The sequence below is a fragment of the Anomalospiza imberbis genome, chromosome 9 (genome assembly GCF_031753505.1).
Source record: "Anomalospiza imberbis isolate Cuckoo-Finch-1a 21T00152 chromosome 9, ASM3175350v1, whole genome shotgun sequence".
Classification (NCBI taxonomy): Eukaryota; Metazoa; Chordata; class Aves; order Passeriformes; family Viduidae; genus Anomalospiza; species Anomalospiza imberbis.
In genome coordinates this window covers 25739434-25761912 of record NC_089689.1, presented here as the reverse complement: position 1 = coordinate 25761912, position 22479 = coordinate 25739434, and the positions used below count along the sequence as shown (strand labels likewise).

Below are 22479 nucleotides of genomic sequence, written 5' to 3'. Positions count from 1 at the left end.
GCCTCCGGGGCGGAGCCGCCGCCGCCGCCACCTCCTCCGCGGGCCCCGGTGCGAACATGGCGGGGCCCCGCCTCCGCCCGCCCCGTGCGCGCGCGCCGCCGGGGGCGGGGCTCCGCGCGCGCTTTGGCGCGAAGTTCCATCTCGGCGCTGAGGGCGCACGGTGAGCCGGGGCCGTGAGGGGGCACGGTGAGCCGGGGCCGTGAGGGCGCACGGTGAGCCGGGGCCGTGAGGGCGCACGGTGAGCCGGGGCCGTGAAGGGGGCACGGTGAGCCGCGGCCGTGTGGGCGCACGGTGAGCCGCGGCCGTGTGGGCGCACGGTGAGCCGCGGCCGTGTGGGCGCACGGTGAGCCGGGGCCGTGAGGGGGGCACGGCGAGCCGGGGCCGTGAGGGGGGCACGGCGAGCCGGGGCCGTGAGGGGGGCACGGCGAGCCGGGGCCGTGAGGGGGGCGCGGCGAGCCGGGGCCGTGTGGGGGGCACGGCGAGCCGGGGCCGTGAGGGGGGCACGGCGAGCCGGGGCCGTGAGGGGGGCACGGCGAGCCGGGGCCGTGAGGGGGGCACGGCGAGCCGGGGCCGTGAGGGGGGCACGGCGAGCCGGGGCCGTGAGGGGACACGGCGAGCCGGGGCCGTGAGGGGGCTGGGTGAGCCGGGGCCGTGAGGGGACACGGGGGGCGAAGCGCTCCTGGTGCGGGCGGTGGCCGCGCACTGGGACACGCTGCCTAGGGAGGCTGGGCACTCGCCCTCGCTGGAGATAATGCCAGAACGGTCCGGACGCGATCCTGTGTAGTGTCCTCTGGGACGACCCTGCCGGAGCGGGGAGGTGGGACCGGGTAAGACCGCTGTGCTCTGTTCCAGCCTCACTCGCTCTGGGCGGGCATCGGGCCGGTCAGGGGCTGTGTGAGGGGCTGTGTGAGGGGCTGTGTGAGGGGCTGTGGGGGTCAGTGGCTCTGCGGTGCCGCCGAAGCCCCTCGGTGTCCCGCAGCGTGTGCCGCCCTGAGGGCGCACTGTGGTCCCTCAGCCGCCATGTGCCGCCCGGGCTGGGGCGGTGAACGGCTGGGGGGCTGTGTGTGGCTTTTCCCTGACTTTCCAGACGAAAATTCTTACTTAGGGAAAAAAAAAAAAAGGAATTAAAAACCAAAACGAAACCAGGAGAATTGAGGGAAAGTGAAAGGTCGGGGACGGTCTCGGCCAGCTCGCAGCGGGCGGGCAGCTGGCCCCGCCATGGCGGGGAATGGAAAAGGAATTGAAAAACAAGTCGCTACTAAATATCTTCCTTTTTTCCTCATCCCCCGGGAGGGGTGTCTGGGCCTTTGGGGAAGATGGGTTTCTTTGTGTCAACCGCAGTTCTTAATGTACGCTGAAAGAATTGATAGCAGTTCTGTGTATCTTCCGATCTTTCCTTCTTTTGGTTTTAAATAATCAAAAAGTGTTTGTTTGTTTCTTTTAGCTTTTCCTTGGGAATCATGAACACCCGGCAGCAAAGCAAACTTATCTACTCCTGGTATGGAAAACGCTTGAGTTCAGACAGAAAGCTGAGGACTTCCCAGTACAAGTAAATAACATTTATTTCTGGTTTGCAATAAGGGAAACTTAATAGATGTTTCTTTACCTTTCTGACATCGTTTACGTTAAAGGCTGTCCATGACAATACGAGTAAGGTTTTGAGCTTTTTATTGTGGCACTGCATGCTTGTAACAAAAGCATTAAGCTCTTGAATTATAAACTGTATAGTGTATAAACAAAAACATTTAACCAAATCTGTGAATAAGTTTTAACTAACTGAACAACATATGAAAGCTTCTAATCAGAGAATTAAGTTGTAAGCATTGCAAGAAGGGGCATAACTACCGTAAAGTTGACAGGACATCGGGCTTAATGGTAAGTGAATTATGAAGACTATGAAGATCTTTTAATCTTCTCGTGTCATTCGCTTTCTAGGGGGATCCTTATTACATCAGAAAGCACCAAAACAGAAACCTGTATACAGCTTGGTGACTTTATTTTAGTAGAAGGGGTGAATGCAGATCAGCCTTATGTGGCACAGCTCATGGATTTATATGAAGATGGTAAGAGAACTAAAAGCTTACCTTCTGCATGAGAAATTTTAAAATGTTTTAAAGTTACCTTTTTCATGGGGATGTAGTTAACATTAACAGTATGTCACTGGCCTAATTTATTAAGAAAATCAAGTTTTGCATCTGTATTCACACGCTCCCCCAAATATTTGGGACTGATGGCTAATTTCAGTTAAATTTAATACATAAATGGAAATTAAAGCACATTATAATTTTTACAGTCTTTTAACATAATTGTCTAATTTAAAAACAGTGGTCCTTGAGGAAGGCAGTGTGAGCTCATGCTTTATTTAGAGATTGGAGAATCCAAGTGGAGCAAGAGCACTGCATCTCATTAGATATCAGGCAATTTAACAATAAGGTACAATTTTGAATAAATGGGACTTGTTACTTCTGTCCCTTGTAGAACTACTTGTTTATACACAGATAGATATGAAAAGATAAATCATGAGAGGTGGGTGATACAAAAATTGTCTGAGTCCAAATTGGGAGCTACTCATTAGCTATATCTGATTCTTTTGAGCAGCTTTTTTTTCTTTTTTTATGCTGTAATAATAATGCTTTGAGGGTTTTTGATCTTCTTTACCTTTTTTAAAACATAAATACACATAATTCCATTTTATTTATTTTCTAATGCACTTTTTTTGTAGCACAGCTGAATATTCTTTTCATGCTGTAATGAAACCCATGAAACTTTCTTAAAAACAAGCTATTTCATCAGCAATATTCCCTGGTTTGTCAGCTGGTGAAAAAAGTGTTTCTGGCTTCTGAAAGTACAATAGCACTACAAAGAACGTCCTGAAATTTCTCACTTCTCCTTTTATGTCACTGCTTTTAGTTGGGGTTTAAGGAGATCACATCTGTGCAAACAAGGAACCTCTTTGTTTGTGATGGGGAACTGGTGGTCTGCAGCTGGTCTCCAGGTATTCTTGTGATTGAGACCTGTGCAGGTGCTACCTTAGCCCTTAGGATTCTCAACTCAGACACTTTAATTTAGCTTAGAAAATGGGATTTGCAATCTCTTACCAGATGCTTTCTCACATGTGTCCAGGGTGGATTTCTACCCTTGCTGGCATTTCAGCTAAAGTCTGGCACTATTCACAATAGAATTCTGATGTTCCCTGACTTCCTCTCCTTGTTGCAGGTGCCCAGCACAAACGTGCAGTTGTGCAGTGGTTCTGTCATTTGGAGGAGATACCTCAGAACAAACGGAAGCTGCTTAAAAGAGAGATTTCTGCCCAGGAAGTGTTTTTTGATCAAGTTCTTTGCTATGACACCGATATAGCTGCAGAGACCATTATTAAAAGCGTCATGGTATGTACTGCAACCCTTCTGCACAGCGAGGAAAGAAAGTGACAGCAGCAGCCCTGTAGTGTTAATTAGAAATTAAGGATTGCATGAGTTGCAGTAGTAACATCTGTGAATAGAAAAGAGCTGAATTCTAAGTAAACAGTAAACCTTAATGTATGTGTTTTGATATTTCCTGTTGTTGCAGGTATTACCACTACATCTGGGTGAGGAGCTGCCTGTTATTACATTAAACAAGGAACAAACCTTCTATGTCAGACAGTCTTGGGATGGGAAGTGCTTTAAGGTTTTGTCCCCGGACACATTCTCTAAGCTGAAAGAAGCTAACAAGAAACGAGGTGTCATCACAAACTCTTCCAAAGCATTTATTCCTTCAGACATCCTTACACCTGTGAAAAAAGAGACGGAGAGTGTTGTTCGGAGTGCCACAAAATCAAAAAACCCTGATATGGAAATAGAATCCAAACATTCTACTTCCAAGTCTTCCCTTGCTAAGGAGAGGCATTCTCAAAGGGTGGCTAATAATGACATCAAAACCCCAACAGCAAGGAAGAAGCTGGAGTTAAACAGTATGTATATGACAATATTCTGTCCATTTAGTAGTTGTGTATGTGTTTTGTACTTCTCCCTTTTGGCTAGTTCAAGCTATTGTAATATTCAACATCAATGTTTTTAACTGCCTTGTTCAGGCTTTGGGATCAGCCCAAGCCTTGTAGGCACATCACTTGTTTGTCTTGTCTGTTGTTTCAAGTGCTCTACTGCTGCTGCAAATGCTTTATTTGTATCTGATAAATCTAAATGAAAGTGCTTGTTGACTGAAATGGTACCAGTGAGCCGCATATGACCACAGAATGTCCCACTTTCTTTAATCTTCTGACTAATTGTGTACTAAAATGTTTACATTGAGCTGGTTGAATAAGCACATTTGATCCCGTGGAACATGCAGTATTTTCAACATGGAACCTGACTAAAGTTGTAAGTCATGGTGGGTTAGAAAACTGAGATAATCTGTTTGTCTTCCTTCTGTTTAGTAATTTTCTAGAGGAAGTGCCTTCTAGTGATCCAGTTTCTTGTTCCTGAAGTGCAGTGTTCATTTGCTTTCATTTAAACAACAGCCAACTGTACCATGTCTTCTGAAAGTTAACCAAACCAGCCATATTGAAGCCTGACCAAAGTTCATTTTGCTTTTCATTTCTAGGCCCCACAAGATCCAAAGGCAGGCTGCTGGGATGTGAAGTTTTGGGTCTTTTGGATGATGACTGTGATGCCATAGCACCATTAGAGCCATCAGCCACTAAAAGAAAAGTGAAATTCACAAATGAAATTTTAGGCTCACCACCAAAGATCCCCTGCAGCAATGATAAGTCCAAGTCAACACCTGAGACTGCAGAGGAGTGTCAGAGGTTCAGTGACGCCATGCGATTCTCCCCCTACACTAAGGTCAAAGATTTCAGTGAAAAAGACAAGAATCTTCATGAGAAAGATGACATTCTATCGTAAGTGACAGCATTTTTATCATTGCTTTTGTATGGGATTTCTGTTTGTATGACGCTCTCTTGAAACGCATTTATGGAAGACTTCTGGAGAGAAAAGTAGGGGAAGTCTCTGCATGTGCCATGTTTTGCCTGTTGAGAACAAGGAGAGAAGGGGGAGAGCCTCAGCAGTGACAAGTGCACTGTGATGAAGCATTAGGAAATGTTACTTGGAGGTGAATGAATGATCAGGGAGATCCAAAGAGGGCTTGACTTTCCAGATGGAAAAGCAGTTCATGGTTCTAAGAGCAGAGAGATAATGTTGGAAATGGGAATGGTAGGATGATATGAAAGGAAACTGAAGCCATGTTGATGGTTGTTCTCGTGATGATTGTACCCACCAACATGAATGAAAATCTCTTTCCCTGCACTCCGCAATCAAGGCTCAGATGTGCCCAACTTGTGAGAAGTGTTGAGGGATGCTGGACTGTAGAAAGTGGTTTGATTTGCCTCAGGAGAGTTCTCATGAGAAATATATGGATACTTCCATTCTAATTTTTATGTCGGAAAGAAATCAAAGCCCAAAAAGCACAACTATTCAAGTATATCTTCACATAGTCTTGGAAAATGGCATAAAGTGGGGGAGGAAAAGAATGGAACAGACTTTTCTTGTGCAAAATGTTGCAAGAAGGCAGAAACCCCTCCTTTTCCTCCTTTCCAAGAGTAAAGATGTGGATGCAACAATGGAATTTCCACCTATTTTTTGTCACTAATTATATATAGCATGAAAATGTTTACCTTTCATTGATAAGGCAGTGGCATTTATAGATCTTAAAAAAACTTCTAGGAACTGTCAACAAATAACTAAAGCATCTGTAATTCATCTCATTTTTTACTTGGAACCAATAGGAAAGTTGTGTAGTAACAGTAAAATGTTTCAGTGGCAGGGATTAAGAAGGATCCAGGAAGACAACCAAGAATATCAAAACACAGAGACAAGTACAATCCAAAGGGCAAATCAAAGAGATGCCTGAAGGGAATAGTATTTTTCTTATCTTTCTCTTAAAAAAATAGGCAAAAAACCCCACCTCTCAATAAAACAAAACTACAGCTGTTCTGAGCGCCGGTCCCTTCAGTTTGGCAGTTCAAAATACAGCAAATATTTTGTTTTCCTTTGCAAAGATGTATTGAAGACACAGTGCAAGAGGGGGGAAACTGTGCTGCCAGCATCCATGCCATAGCCAATCTCTAAATAACAAATAAGAATTCATGCCGGATGGACAGTGGTAACAATTGAGCCTGAAGTTTGAAAGGCCTTCTCTGTGTCTTTACAAGTGTGATGCAAAGAGAGGGAATACAACCAGCTTTGTTTTCTTTCTTTCCAGTTTAGTTGGATATCAGAAACCGAGCAGCCAGATCCCTGTGCTGACCCCTCGTTCTCGCAGAACATGTGCACAGAAAACCAGTGCTCTCATTGCAGAGCAGATCAGGTAAACCCTGCAGCCATGATCTCCTGTTCAGATTGCTGTTGAGAGCTGCAGGCCTTGAGAGCTTGTCTGGAATAATATTGAAATGCAAGTGGTTCTAGAAGCACAGCTTAATTGCAGCTTGAGTAAAAACTGGTTTGTGTTCAGAAACATAAAGCTGACTCATGGTGTTCTTCAGAAAACTGTCTTCCTTTAAACCAGTCTGTTAAAAAGCCATGGAAAATTAGCAGCTGAAGTGGAAAATGTTTTGGCTTGCTGATTACAAGAACTCCAGAAAAAGCTGAAAGTGTTCAAATGTTGCTCTGTTATGTGCAGACTTATTGTAGGTATTTTTTTTAAGCTTAAATAATTTCTGTTTCTGACAGCATGTTGGACCAGGAAGATTTTCTGTCTGGCTCTGACAGTTCCTACTCTTCAAGTAGTGAGGAAGAGGAGGATGATGATATGCCCTGTACACCAGAAAAAAACCCTAAATCTAGCAGAATATTCAGCACCCCAAAATCTTCAAAGAAGTCAGCAGTTCGTACTCCTGCAAAGACACTGAAGAAAACGGTAAGGTTCCACATAAAAGAACTATTTTTATTATTTTTAAGCCAGTTATTTGAATGTTTGATGCCTGTGTACCAGAGTAAAGTATCTGAACCCCTTAGCTTTTAGTGAAGCATTATCTGGATTAATTTAATCTTTGATATGAGCAGGTTATGGAAGGGTATAAATCATTTGCATATTGTGAATATTGTTACAATATTGATAAGAAATCTGTAGCCTAAACAGGGAAATTACTGTCTTGTATGCTGTTTCTTAAGAACCAGATCATTCTGTTATGCAGCACTTCAGAAAAGGATTAACAACTCAAAAATTCTTTAGACAGTTAAAAGGTGTAACTGTCACCACCACCTTTCCAGTTTCCTTTTTCTCTTAGGAAGAAAACACCATAAGGCTTGTTTGGTAATTCCCTGTGTAAATACTGGTTCTCAGTTCATTTTGTGCTCTGGCATAAGTAATATTTGGGAAACTCGCATCGATGATTTGTTCCCAACAGAAATTGCTGTTTGTAGAAAATCTGCTTGAGGTTGTAATTTCTATTTGCAGCCTTTACAGGGGACACCCCGGACACCCCGGAATGCAACTCCAGAAATTCCCAGGCGCATCCAGGCAGCCCAGGAACCAGCCAGTGTACTGGAAGAAGCCCGATTAAGGTAACCTGTGCTCAGGAGAATCATCTTCATTTTGCATCAGGTGTGCAGAGCAGTAGGCTGTGCTGAAATGGGGAATATCATCTTTACCATTTAGAATAAAATAGGTAAAAATGCATGGTGTTCTGATCCAAGAAGAGTATTTAATAATGTACAGTACAATATTAGATTTACAAATAATGGTAGTATTTGCAATACTACTTTAGCCATTTCAAGTTATTGTAACCAGTCCATGCTAAGTTCTTCAGAATTAGGTATCTTTATTCTGTGCAACATTAGAAAAACAAAGATCCTCTCTGATTAGCTTTAGATTGTAAAGGTACAATATTTGTCTCTTCTTGGTGCATGAAAAATCTTTATAGGTATCACTGTAGATCTTCACAGTGGAAAATAAAAGGCATACAGGACTGACTATCTTTCAAACTGGGTTTTAGTTCTGTTTTCTATAAGCAGTCTCTCCTGTTTTATCCTACCTCTGCACTGACTTACAAGTCATTTGTAAATTGAAACAGATAGATCTTTTTTGCTGCATAAATTAAGAGCACATAGAGAGAGACTAGGCTGTTTCTTTTGGGATACTTGACATTAATGCTCAGACTTTAAAGTATGTAAGAGAGATGTGGAAAACTCCCACGGGAGGAAGGTGAGCATCTGCCTGTTTGTTTGCATCAGTTCTTCAGAGAGAACAGCAATTTTCTTTTTCTTTTCTTTTTTAATTCAAAGGCTGCATGTTTCTGCTATCCCAGAATCTCTGCCTTGTCGTGAGGAAGAATTCCAGGATATCTATAACTTTGTGGAAAGCAAACTTATTGATGGTACAGGAGGGTGAGTTTGGCAAGACTGTGACAAAGATCACATCTGCTTATGGCATAACAGCAGTCAGATTATATATTTTTACTTTATAATTATTACTTCGTATTTAAAAAGTTATCATCATTTAAAGTTCCTCATTCAATTTTCCTGGTATTTTTCTTCCTTAAGTGATCTTGTGTGTAGAAATAATATGGGCTTCATTATTCTAGAGATCCAAAATAAAGACCAAATTATAACTGGTCAGTTTTAGAAGTCTGGAAAACGATTTTTTTTTTTTTAAGATAAATTACATTTATAAAATGTTTTAGGTTGTTAATTGCTCCAGTAATAATAAAAATCCTCATGATCCTCCAAGGTGTCCCAGCTTGCAAATAAAGTAAGATGTAGGCAGTTACCTGAAGAGTCTGTATTCATGGCTGGTGTCAGAGGTCAGGAATTCCAGCTCATTAATCCCCAGAGTTACCATTTTGTTCAGGCTGCTGAAGAGGTGCTCTCCTTTTGTAGGTGCATGTACATTTCTGGAGTGCCTGGAACAGGTAAAACTGCAACTGTGCATGAAGTAATTCGGTGTCTTCAGCAAGCTGCAGAAAATGAGGAACTGCCACCATTCCAGTTTGTGGAGATCAATGGCATGAAGCTGACAGACCCTCATCAAGCCTATGTGCAGATATTAGAGGTAAGTAAAGCATTTTCAGTGGCTTCTGGGTTTGAAAGAAGAGCTCTTACACTTTCCCATCAGATCCTTGATAAGTTACAGTGTTCAGGGCACTTATCAGTACTTCCCGGTCCCTCCAAGAGACTGTGTGCTTTTATCTTAGAGCAAGTTAGAAAATAATTAACTTAAAGCCTTCTTTAATTGTTTTGCTTTCTGCTGCATAAGGGTAGTGGCTGAGAAATAGCCTGGTTTATTGCATCTACTCATCTAAAAAAATCTAAACCAGTTTTTTATATTTTCCTATGGTGTAACTTTCTGCACGTCTGCTTAAACAGCTACTAAGGTGACAACTCTGAAAGTCAGTGTAGCAGTAGAATAATTACTGAGAGGGTCTTAATGGTTAATTGGTCAGTCTTAATAGTAATTCAGCTAAAGAGAGGCCATCTCTGTCAACAAAGTGTATTTCTGATATCCATGACAAACCAGTCTGCAGTATCCATCTGGGACTAGTGACTGTGCTTGTGTTGTATGGGAGGGAATTAACCTTCTGAGGACAGGATTAAGATCACCCAGTACGCATTAGACATTAACTGCTCAAAAGCTTTCTCAGTCTAGGCTAACTTTAAACCAGTGACCTGGAAACTAAAGGGTTTTCTGAAGCATCTGTTCCATTTTCATATAAACTCCTGCTCCGTTTATTTAAGTTTGACATCATCTTTCTGAGCAGGGAGTGGCATACATTAGTGCTCTAGTGTCCCGGTCCTCCTACCTGGCAGTTAAATTTGCATAGTTGTATCCTTTCCTGAAACTCAGCTTAGACAGTGTCTTGCTGAGGCCAGGCCTCTGTGTTTCTTTAGCATAGTGAGAGGCTTCCTGACAATTACCTTATTTCATGGTAGTGTGAATGTATTTTAACATCCTTTGTTCCTGTCCCATTCAGCATAAAATCTAAAAATGAATGAAGAATGGGCCTTTGGAAGTACAATCTGCTGCCCCCTACTAGTCCTGAACTCTTAGGCAGCCCAGTGAAATATCCTTTAGGGGAGTACAAAGTCACATGAACCATGTACTTCTCCAATTCCTTCTGCCTCAGCTACTGTCAAAGAACCCTTAATAAAAGTTAGACTGCTGCTGCTCTCCCAATTGCTGCAGGTCCTTATCCAGTTTGCTGATGTTTCTTTGCATGACTGAAGCAAATTCTTCCCTTCTGCAGTTACCTCACTGCTGTAGGAAAGTTTAGAGAGGGGACAGGGACTGGAAGCCCTAGACAGATGGAAGAGATAAGGTTAAATACCTGGGTGCAATTAAGAGACCATTTTCACCACAGCAACTCAGCTCTTTGGTATATTGGATACTGAGCTCCAGAGCTGTAAAATCAGGGTTCTCTGGGGTTCAACTCCTTTCTGTGACTGATTTGGACTGTCCTGACTGAATTGGAAACATGAAACAAGAAGAGGTTATACATTAATCTTGTGCTCTGGCTCATTTAGTAATTACCAAACCTTAGGTTTATAAGAGATTTTAGAAAAGAAATACAGTTTTCAAATGCAGTCTCCATTTGGCTTTATTGCTGGACTTTGCCATGTGATGAACAATTGATTCAGCATCTGCAGTGCAATTTTGAAATGCCATGCTTTGGTTTTTGGGAAAAGGTAATAATTTGCAAGGGAAGAGGTAATATACAGTCAGCTGATCTGTTCTGCCACATAGTTGCAAAAGGTAATGCAGATATTTTTTTAGTTCACAGTTGACTAAATTTAATTATAGATCCTGCTGATGATTCATTAGAATTTTAATAGCAGTCCAGGATTACTCAAGTCAGGCTATTCTTCTCAGCTGACTTAGGTTTTCAGTAGGTGTGTGTATTCAGAGATACCCTAGAGATATGCTGGGTTTAGAGCCCTCTAGACTGGGTGGGTTCAGGAATTCTTAGTGATTCTAAGACAGATTGCAGAGAATTCTGTGGGCCTTGCTTTTTAGCTATGCTTTTTTTTTGTTGTTTGTTTCTCTTCTCCTTTATGGGCAATTCTTGGTAGACCAGAGTGTCTTATGAGCTCTGTTTTTTTATTCCCCCTTGGAAAAAATAATCCAGGTGCTTGGTGTTGATTGCTAAGGAGTGAAAGTTTGTATTTCCAGGGTTTGGTGTGATTAGCCTGCAATATTTGTTCAATCTTTGGGCAGTTCTTGACAGGTCAGAAGGTGACAGCAACCCATGCTGCAGTACTGCTGGCAAAGCTGTTCAGTACACCTGGACCAAAGAGGAAGACCACAGTGCTGATAGTGGATGAGGTGAGACACAGAATCCTTTGTTTTCTTTCCTCCAAGGATTGTAAGAAGTGAGTTTTTGGTGGATGGAAAATTATGCATGCTTTGATTGTATCACATGTGATGTAACAGGAATAGACTTAGGAGAGAGGAGATGCAAGTAGTTCCTCTTACCTATTTAAAATGAGTTTCCTAAAAAGGCTGAGTATCCTGTTGCCATGATGTTATCTGCCTTGGATTTCATATTGGTTTTATGTTTTGTTATTCCAAGACATGGAATAAATAGTTTGTCAATTCTAAATACCAGAGGATTCAATTGTATTTTGTCTGGAAGCTGCTGCTTTTCCAGTGGGAAAACTCACAGAGAAATAAGTCACACCCAATTTTGAAAAATGTTCAGTAATAATCATATGCACTCTTATTTTTGCTGTAAGCTAATTCAGGTTCTCACTTGGAGGGTCTTTGAATCTTGTTAGATGTAGTATTAGTATCACAGTAGTGTTTTAAAACTCCAGCTGTTTAACATTTACAGTTCAAGCATCCAGCAGAACTGTGCTTTTCCAAAAGAGATTAGAGCCCTAATTCAGCAAATGCAGTCCTGTTAGTAGATGGATAAAGGAAAGGCAACAGAGACAGCTTGTTCAGAATCATGTGAGAAATCTTCTGTGGCAGAGCTGGTTCTCAAACCCCCATCAGGTTTTGTAAATAAGAGGCCATTCCTTATTCCAGTCTGATTCTTATCTGTTTATCTCTGCAGCTTGATCTGCTGTGGACCCGGAAGCAGAATGTGATGTACAATTTATTTGATTGGCCAACCCAAAAGAACTCCAAGCTAATCATCCTGGCCATTGCCAACACCATGGACCTGCCAGAGAGAATCATGATGAACAGAGTAGCAAGCAGGCTGGTATGTTCTAGCAGTTCTCTTGCTATGCCATAAAAGGAGAACAGATTAAATGCTGGATGCAATCAAAAGCAATCCAGGAGAAAAGTAGGATTGGTTATATCAGAAGCTGAACAATGTTTTTTCTAATTCCCTCTCCAGAGGACTGATAATGAACATAAAAATCTAAGTTCAGGAGCCTGTTTGCTAATCAGGTGGTATTGTGCTGTGTATGTATGCTATGTTCTTGTAAGGATGAAATATATGGATGCCTTTTAAAATATATTAAGATCTGGATAATCAAATGCTGTGCTTCATGGTTAAGCTGCTTACTCTGAAGTTCAGAAGAGTTCTCTTCTGGTTTTCCTTCCTTTTTCCCCTTTCATTCCAGGCACCTACTTACTTCTCTGTTTGCCATCATCAGTTGGTAGATTATATAAAGGTATCCAACAAAGAAGATTGGATGCACTCTCCACTTGTTTTGAATATATTTTCTTAGGTCATCTCACCACGGCTCTGAAAAGTGATTTGCAAAGACAGTGCTCTGTGCCTGTATCCTTCCATGACTCAAAACAGCTCCACAGGGTGTGAATTGCTTTCCCCCACCCACTAAACCCACTGCGGATCAGCTGAGTCCATATAGTCACAAGAGAAGTTTTGCATAAGAAATTCAAAACTTAGGTCTCCTGTGGGATGAAAGGCAGTGCACCATCTGTAACATCGATTCTCCTCATCTGAGGGCAGTTCTTAATGGCTTGAGCCAGAAGAAGGTTTTAATTCTTGGCTGATGGCTAACTTGAAGTCAACACACACATATACAGATTAGCTAAAGGAGACATTAATATTTTTCCACAGCTACTGCTGTTATTGTATTAAAAAGTAACATGTAGACAGATGTAATCAAGGTGTTTTTGTATTGGGGAATTGGGGAGCTCTGATTTGTTTAAAAGTTTTTTTTTTTATAGGAGAAATCTGAATTCTGATAGCAGCTTCACTTGCTCCTCGGGCTTTTCAGTGGGGAGATCCAGCCAGTGGTCCTCACTGAGTCACAGCTTTGTGCATTTCTTCATTTGTTTAAAAAATGGGATTGATTCAAGTGTGTCACTAGGAGGGAAAGGATGTGAAAGACTGATTGCTCCTACCAGAAAAAGTGAAAGTAACCACACAGGCCATGCTTCAGCAGTTGAGAGTTTTCCAGTCCCACAAACACTTCTCACTGTGTTGTGTCATTTGTTGTAGGGCCTCACCAGAATGTCCTTTCAGCCCTACACCTACAAACAGTTACAGCAAATAGTTTCATCCAGGCTGAAGGGTGTGAAGGCATTTGAAGAGGATGCAGTTCAGCTGGTTTCCAGGAAGGTGAGTACAGAGCAGAAAAACGTCCTTCATGTTGCACCGGGCGAAAAGTGTGGGGACACTTTTTTCCCTTAGCAGGGACAGTTTTGTAACAGCTGTTAGACCTGGTTCTCTGGTTGTGTTCCCTATTGGAGGCAAGTATTGGGGCACAATTAGGTCACACATTTTCCTGGGTATTTTCTTCGAAGACATTGCTAGAGCAGTGTCCTTGCTTTTTCCACCTACTCTAAGAAGGCAGCAGCATATTCCAGGAGCTGAAGGCATGACAAGAGTCGTGATGATAAGATGTCAACTGTCTCCACTGTTTAGCATAATGTGAGTCACTGGAGAATCCTGAAAAAGATAACATGCCAGTGGCAGTGGAAATAGCCTTACACATTTTATTTCTCAAGATGTTCAGTGCCCTGTCATAATAGGTAATACCTGTTCTGTTTGCAAGTCTTAATACTCAGTTGGTGCAAAACATAAGTAATGCATTGGAGATCAGCAGCTTCTCAAACTGAGATATGTGCACTGCTAATGTGTTAAATTAGCAGCTCTATATTAAAGTAATCTATTAAAATTATATCAAAACATCCTACATCATTGTAGGATTAAAAAAGAGTGCTCATAAATATGTCAGAAGTAAATACAAGCATGTGTTCTTTTGTGAAGGAGCCACCTCTCTGTAAGAATAATAGTGAGGGTTTGCAGAGGGAGTAATTGCAGTGTTTTTCTAGTGTGAGTTTTCTTCAGAAATACAGAAATATGCCTTGCAATCAGATTTTCTACGGGGTTTCTCATTCTTGGCCCCAGCTGGGTTCTTGGCTTTTGTATATTACCAGCATCTGCTGGGAAAACTAGGCCAGTACTATATGTGTTGAATGTTCACATCTTTATTAAAACTGTAAAGTACAACTGGGGTTTTAACAAGTATGTAGTTTCAGAAATTTCAGACACCTAAAAATGTTCAGGCACTTGTAACAGCAAATTGCCTATCCTGGATCTTTCTTTGAGACTTTCTTAAATTATCAGTGTACTCTTAAAATCAGTATTTGAATTAATATAGAAAAACTGAGTTTTTTGGTGTCATAGCCACTCTCCCTTTTCTTTTTCCTTTTTCATGAGCCTGGATTATGGTAAAGGTCTTCACTGATAATTAAACTGATACTTCTGAAAGCTTTTGGTGTTGAAGTGAACTGCTCGCCTTTAATTTTTTTTTTAACCTCTGTGTTATAGAAAAAAAAGCTCAGCTTTGAGTTTATGATGACCAGATCAGGGTGGGGGTGTGGGAGATGTGGAGAGTTGCTTCTGTTGGTTTTGGTCAGTAAGCTTTGTTGTTCAGGATCTGGGACTGTAGTAAGATCGTCCAGAGATGCGTTGCTCTCCCACTAGGTGCTCAGGGTGTTTGCGGTTAGTTTCTCTGTTGATTCTTGCTAAACTCTCTCTCCAGCTGTTTGGAAATGTCACAAACGTGTCACATTCCGTTGCAGGTGGCAGCGCTGTCCGGGGATGCCCGGCGGTGCCTGGATATCTGCAGAAGGGCCACGGAGATCTGCGAGGTCGCCAGGCAGAAGAGAACCCCGGAGATTGTCAGGATGGCCCACGTGACCGAAGCCATCGATGAAATGTTCTCATCACCATATGTCAATGCAATCAGGTAAAAATATTCCCTTTGCTTTTGTGTCCCTTTCACAGCACTAGCTTTTCAAAAACAAGAATGATGATGCCAGAGTTTCAGGCTGTGATTCAGTGGCCACTTGTGACATAAACTGCCCACCCTGCGCTTAAATATGTAGCTCCCAAGCAATTTCCCTTCCAGACTTCTGATGTTTCATGGGTTCTGAGCTTCACAAATGGATTTTTGTCTTTTTTGTTTTTTGACTCAGGAATGCTTCGTTGCATGAACAAATCTTTTTGAAAGCAATTTTGGCAGAGTTTCGCAGGGCAGGAGTTGAGGAGGCAACAGTTCAACAGGTATGGGGCTTTTTTGTTACTGACACCAGTGATCTGAATCACAAGGTGGTTTTATTTTTTTTTTGCCTGCGTGTTAAAACATCTCATGCTTCTACCCTAACATGCTTTATAACAGGAAGAATCAAAGAGAAGCTGAAATTGTCAGTCAACAACAGACAGTCAACAATTGTCAGTCAGGCAACAGTCCAAGGAGGAAAACTGAAAGTTGATTCCAACTTGTGCATCACTGTTTTTCTTCACAGAGGCAGATATGTCACTGGTAGCTTTGTTTTTTTTTTAGTAGAACCATAAAAGACTGTGTGCCAGCAGAGCTATGAAGACTCTGGAGTAGTCATGAGTAGTGTGGAAGCTAAATGTTGTTACTTATACAGAGACATAGTTCTAAACATTTTTATATAGAATTACAGCATCTAAACAGGCTGGAGCTATTTTATCTCCCCTGCCATGGATGTCGGGGGAAGGCAGCTTCTCACTATGTCACCTTGTCACTCTGTTGCAGCAGGCAGTAAACGTAACCTGTGTCCTTTTTCTCTTTTTCAACAGATCTACCACCACTACGTGGCCTTGTGCAGGGTGGAAGGCCTGCAGAGCCCTACGGTGTCAGAAATCATGGCAATTTGTTCAAGGCTTGGTGCCTGCAGGCTCTTGCTGGTGGAGGCCAGCAATAAATATCTGCACATGCGGGTGCGACTGAACCTCAGCCAGGATGATGTCATGTATGCGCTCAGGGAGGAATAAAGCAAAAGAGATTTTATTGCTTTTAATATGTATAAATATTTTAAATACCGTCTATTTTTATTTTTTTAATTATTGATAAAATGGAAATAGTGAAATGTATTTTTTTAAAAGGCTTTGCTTATTTGTTTGATGTATGAAAGCACTCTTTTAATAATAAAGAATTCATTTCAAAACATTTTAAGTATTCCAAACTGTTTGTTTTTCAAAGTATTTTTAAGTGCTGATAGCTGGTGTCCTTTTACTTGAGGTGTATGAACTTGGGATGAATTATTTGAAGAAGATTACTTGCATCACTTTTTTTTAAGGCTCATGGTGTCTTTAGTACTCTGTAGATTTTCCACTGTGACTTTTATACTCAATGAACGACATTACTAAAATCTGCTTAAACTTTTCCTTACTAACATAATTAAAAGGAACTTCCAGTTTGCAATTCAACATAATTAAAAGGAACTTCCAGTTTGCAAGGCAGGCTCGATGTTGGAATAGAGGAGACTGTAACAATACCGCGACACGAACCGTGCCCCTCAAATACGCAGCCCCTCTGGCCGCTCACGATCAAGGCCCGTCCCCCAGCCGCCGCGCCGGTGCCGGGGGCGAGTGCAGGGGACAGCTCGGACAGGAGCCGGGGCCGTGGCTGCGGGCCGGGCCCGCCCCTCCGCGCAGCCGCGCAGCCGCCGCGGGCGGGCCCACCCCGAGCCGCGCCGGGCGGAGCTGCGGCCGCACGGGCGGGAGCCGAGGTGAGCCGGGGCCGGGCTCTCTCCGGGCGGCCCCTCCGCGGTTCTTCGCGCGGCTCCCGGCCCATCGCCCCCGCGCTCCGTCCCTGCGCCGGCCGGGGAGCGCCCGCAGCCGGCCCTGCCCGCCGGGTCCCGCCGAGCTTCCCGGGCGGGGCGGAGCGCGGCCGGGCCGGGCTCCCGGGCCCCGCGGAGCGCGTCCCGCGGCGCTGCCCCCGCTGCCCTCACGGCGGGGCAGCGCCGTGAGGGAGAGCCGCGGGAAGCGGCGGGGTCGCGCCGCCCGCCTCCGTCCGGCGGGCTTTGCCTTGGCACAGGCAGGGCACTGACTTGAAGTTCCGTGTGCTCTCAGCCCCATAGAGACACAGCCCTCTGAAATTCATGAACCAACATGCTCGGCAGAAGACCTAAAAAGAGCCCTCAGGCGAAGGGCCAGGGAGCTGCAGTTGCAAAGCAGGTAAGGAGGGCAAAGGGCCAGGGAGATGGGGTTGCAGAGCAGGCAGGGAATCCTCCCACTCCCACTGCTCCTCGGGAAAGTCTCGTTCAGACCTCTGGCTGCTGTTTTCCTGCAGACTCTCCCGTGTGGTAATAGCGTTGCAGGATCATGGGAAAAAAAAGATTTTGTGGTGCCTGTTTTCCTTCCTTCTTTAATGCATTCTTCTTCAAGTAGATAGATACCTGATAGGCAGCTGTGGAGGTCTAGCAGGGAAGGCACAGTGTTGTAATGCTGTAATCTTTGCATGAGACCTCATGACTCATGCTTACAGTATTTTCTTAGCCGAGCTATGTTCAGATTTAATAATAACTTCAGTGACTCTGTGGAGGTTTTCCTTACCTCTCTAAGAAAACAGAAATAAGAACAACAGAATATCAGATAACAAATTAAGGGACATATATGGGAGGATATTAAGGTGCTAAACAAGAGACAGTTAATTTTAATTTCCCTTTGTATAGTCATTTTTTCTTGTAACAGATAGACTGATATGCCCCTTTCCTGTAGATAAAAGTGAGTTTAGCTGTGTCTGTGCTGAGGTTTTTTTCCACACTCATCTACCTTTTGATGGAGTTTCAGAAGTCTTGTGGAGAGAAACAATAATTAGTCATGGTTGGCAGGTGCTGAAACTCAGGCGACTGTGTCAAAATTAGAAATACAGTCAAGGCAAAATTCTGGGTAGAAAACTGATGGGAAATCAGTGTAGTTAAAGAATATGTTAGAACCAGAATGGAATTTCAGAAACCTTTGAAGGTAGAATAGAGGCAAGTAACAGGTGGAATAAGTGGTGAGAATGTAGAGAAATGTGAAAATTGATTGTAACGGGCTATTAGAACAGAGGAAATAGCTAACATGTTCTCTTTTGGTGATTTCTTAGGAACCAGTGTTCTCATTCTGAGGGCATAATGCTGTTGTTAGCGATCCATAATGTCACCGTGGCTCCAGTGTGAAAGTTGGCATTTCTGAGTGAGGGATATCGTGTATAACTTAGTTCATCTGAGCAGGGGAGAAGATAAAAGGTGAAAATATCTTTCCTCCTTCTGGGGAAAAAAAAATAAACCTCACTCTGAAAAGACAGAGAGTAATTCAGGGGTCTGAGTAACAGATTTTACTGATTTCTAATTCAATACAATTAATTATTCAGCCTGTCTTACAGAATGGATGAGTGTTTCTTGAAACAAATAGCTTGTTTTCTTTCAGATTAATTCAACTTAAAATAGGTTTTTGTTGTGTAGTGTATCAACTGCAAGCTTTTTATAACTTATTTTTTCTGTTTTATTAAACATTGCTTCAGTACTGCTAATTTCATTGGAAATGTTCCTTATTGAAGGGGTTGGGACTCGGAGCTAGAACTGCTGAGTTGTGTTCTTGACTTCTGTGGTTGCTGCAGTTGCTTCACTGTCCACACTTGCAGCGTGGTAATGAACAGGTCCTGTGTGCTCCTGATGTGTTCTGCACATTGGTGAAAAGCCTGTGTGTGTTCCATGGAACTTGAATCTTTAGATGACCATTGTAAATATTTCCTCTTTAAATCTTGTCCTCGCCTTCTTTCTGTTCTAGCCAAGTGTGCAAATACTTCAGTTTTGCTTTACAGCTGGGAGATGGATAAGGCAGAGGGTGGCTGACAGATCTGCCCAGTGCCTTATGGAATGTCAAGGGCAGGATCAGGGCTAGGAAAGAAACTGCTGCTGATTTTGAGTGCTGTTGCTGCTCCTTGGAATCTGTTTCTCAGCTATGTGTTTCACATTCTCCCTTGGGATTATAAAATGGTCCAAAGAGGGACACAGAATCTTTCAGGGCAGTAGCCACCAGCAGTTTGATTCCTACTGGGTTTAAAAAAACCAAAGCTATTACTCACATTAATTTATAAACTGTCAAGCAGCTTCTTGCAGCACTCCAGATCCTCAAGACAGAAGGAGGTTGCTGACCCTGAGAATAAGGACAGCTGATGTTTTTTCCTGTGCTGGAGAGAAGCTGAAGTGCTGCCTCCTTGGCCATGTGGGGATCAATAAGGGCTTGTGCTTTGGAAAAGTCTGGGGAAAGCTTCACCTACCTCATGGGTTGAATCTAATTCTGTTCATTCATGTTTATTAAAAAAAAAAAACCTTAGCATAGTTAAAATACTTTTTCTTTTCTGGGGCAGTTAGTATCTTAACCAGAAACACAAAAACAGTGATGAAATGGCATTTTAAAGTAATACCTTTTGGACTGAGACCCCAGAGATTCCTTTGATGTACTTTGCAATGTTTTGCCACAAGAGAGTGATAACCCCTACTGTCATATGCTGATTACAGTTATCAATGCTGTTCCCTGAGATGTTATCTCTCAGCTGATGATCTGTGCCAGCCAGTTCTGATGGTTTTCTCCAGTGCAGTGTGGGCATTGCTGGGTTTTATTGGCTGTGTTTGTTTCTATGGGATTTAGAAACTGATGTAAGAAGAAGACAGAACAGTTCTGTGTTCTGTCACACATAAATGTAGCTTCTTCAAGAGATAAGGGTGAAGTCTCTGCAGTGTGCATGTGTAAGACCTGTTGTGTGTGAACCATGAGTGAATATTTTTTAGCTTAGCTGGTAGAGGCACTGCCCTGAACTTCCCTGATGCTATCTGCTCCATGAGGCTCAGTAAAACAAACGTTTTACTCTACCTTGTTATGTCACACTGTTAAACGGGATTGATTTTAAGAAATGGTTTGTGTAGAGTTTTAAAGGGAGTACTTGTGAGGTATGAAGATTTATGTACCTTACACCAGTTATGGGTGCCTGGTATGCATTGTTGTGGTAATAGAAGTGGTATGATAGTGGGCTGTAAAAAAAATGAACAGGATTCAGAATGCATGAAAATGTTTAAATAATCCACGCAGTGTGATGTTTTTGAGTGTCATGTTTGTTCTGACTGTAGGGTATTTTATTATTCTGTATTGTTATTTTCCCTTGGCTCCAGCTGGGGCTGTTCGTGGATTTCAATCCTGAAGAGATGCTGCTGGGTGCAGAGGAAGGTGAGGATGATGGGGACCTTGAAGCAGAGCTTGCTGCTATCACAGGAGCAAAAGTGAAAGAAGGAAAACCAAAACCAAAGGTGAAAAGTAAGTTAAAATATCTGAATTTAATTTTGTTAAATTTATCTAAAAACATCTTTAAATTTATCTAAACTGGTTTTTTTTATCACTAGTAGAAGCTGAATTTGCAACTGCTTTTTCCTTTACTTTGAAAGGTTTAATTTGTTACTCCACAAACAATGTAAAAGTTTTGGGGTTTTTTTGTTGATGCTCTTGTAGATGTAGGAAAAAGATCTCTGGTGGTTGGCCCATTTAATGACTAAATTAAGACATGCTTTTTTAGCATATGAAGTCATAAAAAAGGTGTAGTAGGCGCTAGATGATTTTAGAAGGGAAATTATGTTTCTTGTGAGGGGTGGGTTGTTTGTCATGTGGTTGTTCTTCTGTTTTTGTTTGAAGAATGAATTTACATAATGAGCATTATATTTTTAGTTACTTGGAGTCTGTAACCAAAACTGAATCCCACTTTCAGAGGCAAATACTGATGCAATTACTTGGAGAATCCTGTAGCTTGTGTTATGCAGGTTAGAGTGTCTCTTGGAATGGGCTATTACCCTTCTTAATATTTGAAGCATGTGTTGATTTTGTCTGGTGGTGTTTGCATGGAGCTCTGCAGTGGTTTCCAGGCTGGCTGTAATCTGCCATAAACCAGGGCTGCTGCTGCTGTGAGGGACACTTGGTGAGCATGCTCTGCCTCTGAGCACTTCAGTGTTTGTGGAGCTGCAGGGGGAGCTGCTTCAGGAGCTCCTCTGCCAAAATAAACCGGGGTTCTTGGGGGAGCTTTTCAGCTGAACCAGGTTTGCTCCCTGCCTATCTGAGAGCTGGGGTGGCAGCCAGTGCTTGAGGTGGGAAAAGGAAAATGAGACGTGCAGGAAGGAAGGGATAGTGCACCTACAGCCTTATTTGCAGCTCTGCAGTAATTTCCATGTAATATTTGAAGGGGCTTCACATGGAGCAGCAGGGAAATGAAGAATTTTGAAATGTTTAGGCAAGACAACTCTATAAACACGGTGGCTGATGACAGACAAAGGACATGTTTGTATCTGAAACTGAATTCTAAATCATCTCCACGCTCCACATTTCAAAATTTTAGTCAACTCTTCAAGCTAATAAGCACAATTGTGCAAGTAGGCATATAGCAGAACTTCTGCCATTGGACATAGGTTAATCATGGCTAAAACCTGCAGGATAATGTTTTGAGGGTGAATCTGTGTATCAGGAGCTCTTGAATTGTTGTCAGCTTTGCAAGAGCTGACATCCCTCTCACCCTCATGTCACTTCTTTTGTTGTTTTGGTCTTTTTATTCATAAGAGGAAAATAAAACTCCAGGCAGTGCAAAATTAATATTTACTATGCCTAACATTTATTGTGCCTTCTAAATGTGTGGTTAAAAAAGGATTTTCCAAAGTAACGTGCAGCTATTCTGTTTTCCTGTTAGAGTTGTGTGTGGGTTAGAAGCTCATGGAGGATGAGCAACCAGGCAGCTGCCACCGGGGACTGCTGAGACCTGGCCCAGTGCAGTGGTGGGGGCAGGATGCAGGCAGGCCACTGCCTGGAAAGGAGGAGCTGCAGTGAGGACTGGGGAGAAACAGATCCTCTTTGGGAAAGGACAGAAAAAAGGGATCCAGTGCAACTCATGTGCTTGGTCCCTGGCTGACCACCTGGTGCAGTAATTCCCTCCTGGATTACATCCTAGAGCTGTGATGGGTGTGGGGGGATAGCCTCCTCCTCCAGCAAAAGCTGCACTGCTGGAACATCTTAAGCACAGAGATCCCTGCTGTCTCTGATAAGTGCCAGCTGGGCAGCCACTCACGTGTTTGAAATTGTGGCCTCATCTTGCTGCATGGGATTAGAGCTGAAAAACCATCTGAGGAGGCTTGATTAGGATTTTTGCCTCTACTGCAGTTTTCTGCACAGCCTTTGGATATGGCCTGCAGTCCAAGTTTTGCTAAGGGTCAAACTTAAAAGCAACGTGCTTGATACAAATACTGAAGCACCAG

At 42.9% G+C, this 22479-nt stretch overlaps 2 protein-coding genes across 4 annotated transcripts in view; both read left to right on the top strand.

Annotated features, from left to right (window-relative positions):
- The first annotated feature begins 86 nt into the window (after nucleotides 1–86).
- Nucleotides 87–16376, top strand: ORC1 (origin recognition complex subunit 1). Its single transcript, XM_068198760.1, has 17 exons — nucleotides 87–160; nucleotides 1445–1549; nucleotides 1936–2063; nucleotides 3217–3386; nucleotides 3568–3949; nucleotides 4579–4876; nucleotides 6238–6342; nucleotides 6705–6891; nucleotides 7432–7538; nucleotides 8259–8360; nucleotides 8853–9024; nucleotides 11185–11292; nucleotides 12026–12175; nucleotides 13391–13510; nucleotides 14980–15146; nucleotides 15376–15463; nucleotides 16007–16376. Exons 2-17 carry the CDS (start codon nucleotides 1461–1463, stop codon nucleotides 16199–16201), a joined length of 2568 nt encoding a protein of 855 aa, XP_068054861.1. The 5' UTR covers nucleotides 87–160; nucleotides 1445–1460; the 3' UTR covers nucleotides 16202–16376.
- An 818-nt stretch (nucleotides 16377–17194) lies between these two features.
- The window catches only part of CC2D1B (coiled-coil and C2 domain containing 1B), a 27920-nt gene continuing 22635 nt past the window's right edge, over nucleotides 17195–22479 (top strand). The window contains exons 1-2 of one of the 3 annotated variants that reach the window (XM_068198759.1): nucleotides 17195–17386; nucleotides 20365–20506. In XM_068198759.1, coding sequence (XP_068054860.1) covers nucleotides 17321–17386; nucleotides 20365–20506 — 208 coding nt within the window. In that variant the 5' untranslated portion in view covers nucleotides 17195–17320. The remainder of the gene's footprint in view (nucleotides 17387–20364; nucleotides 20507–22479) is intronic. The other 2 variants (XM_068198757.1, XM_068198756.1) reach the window with 2 other exon arrangements.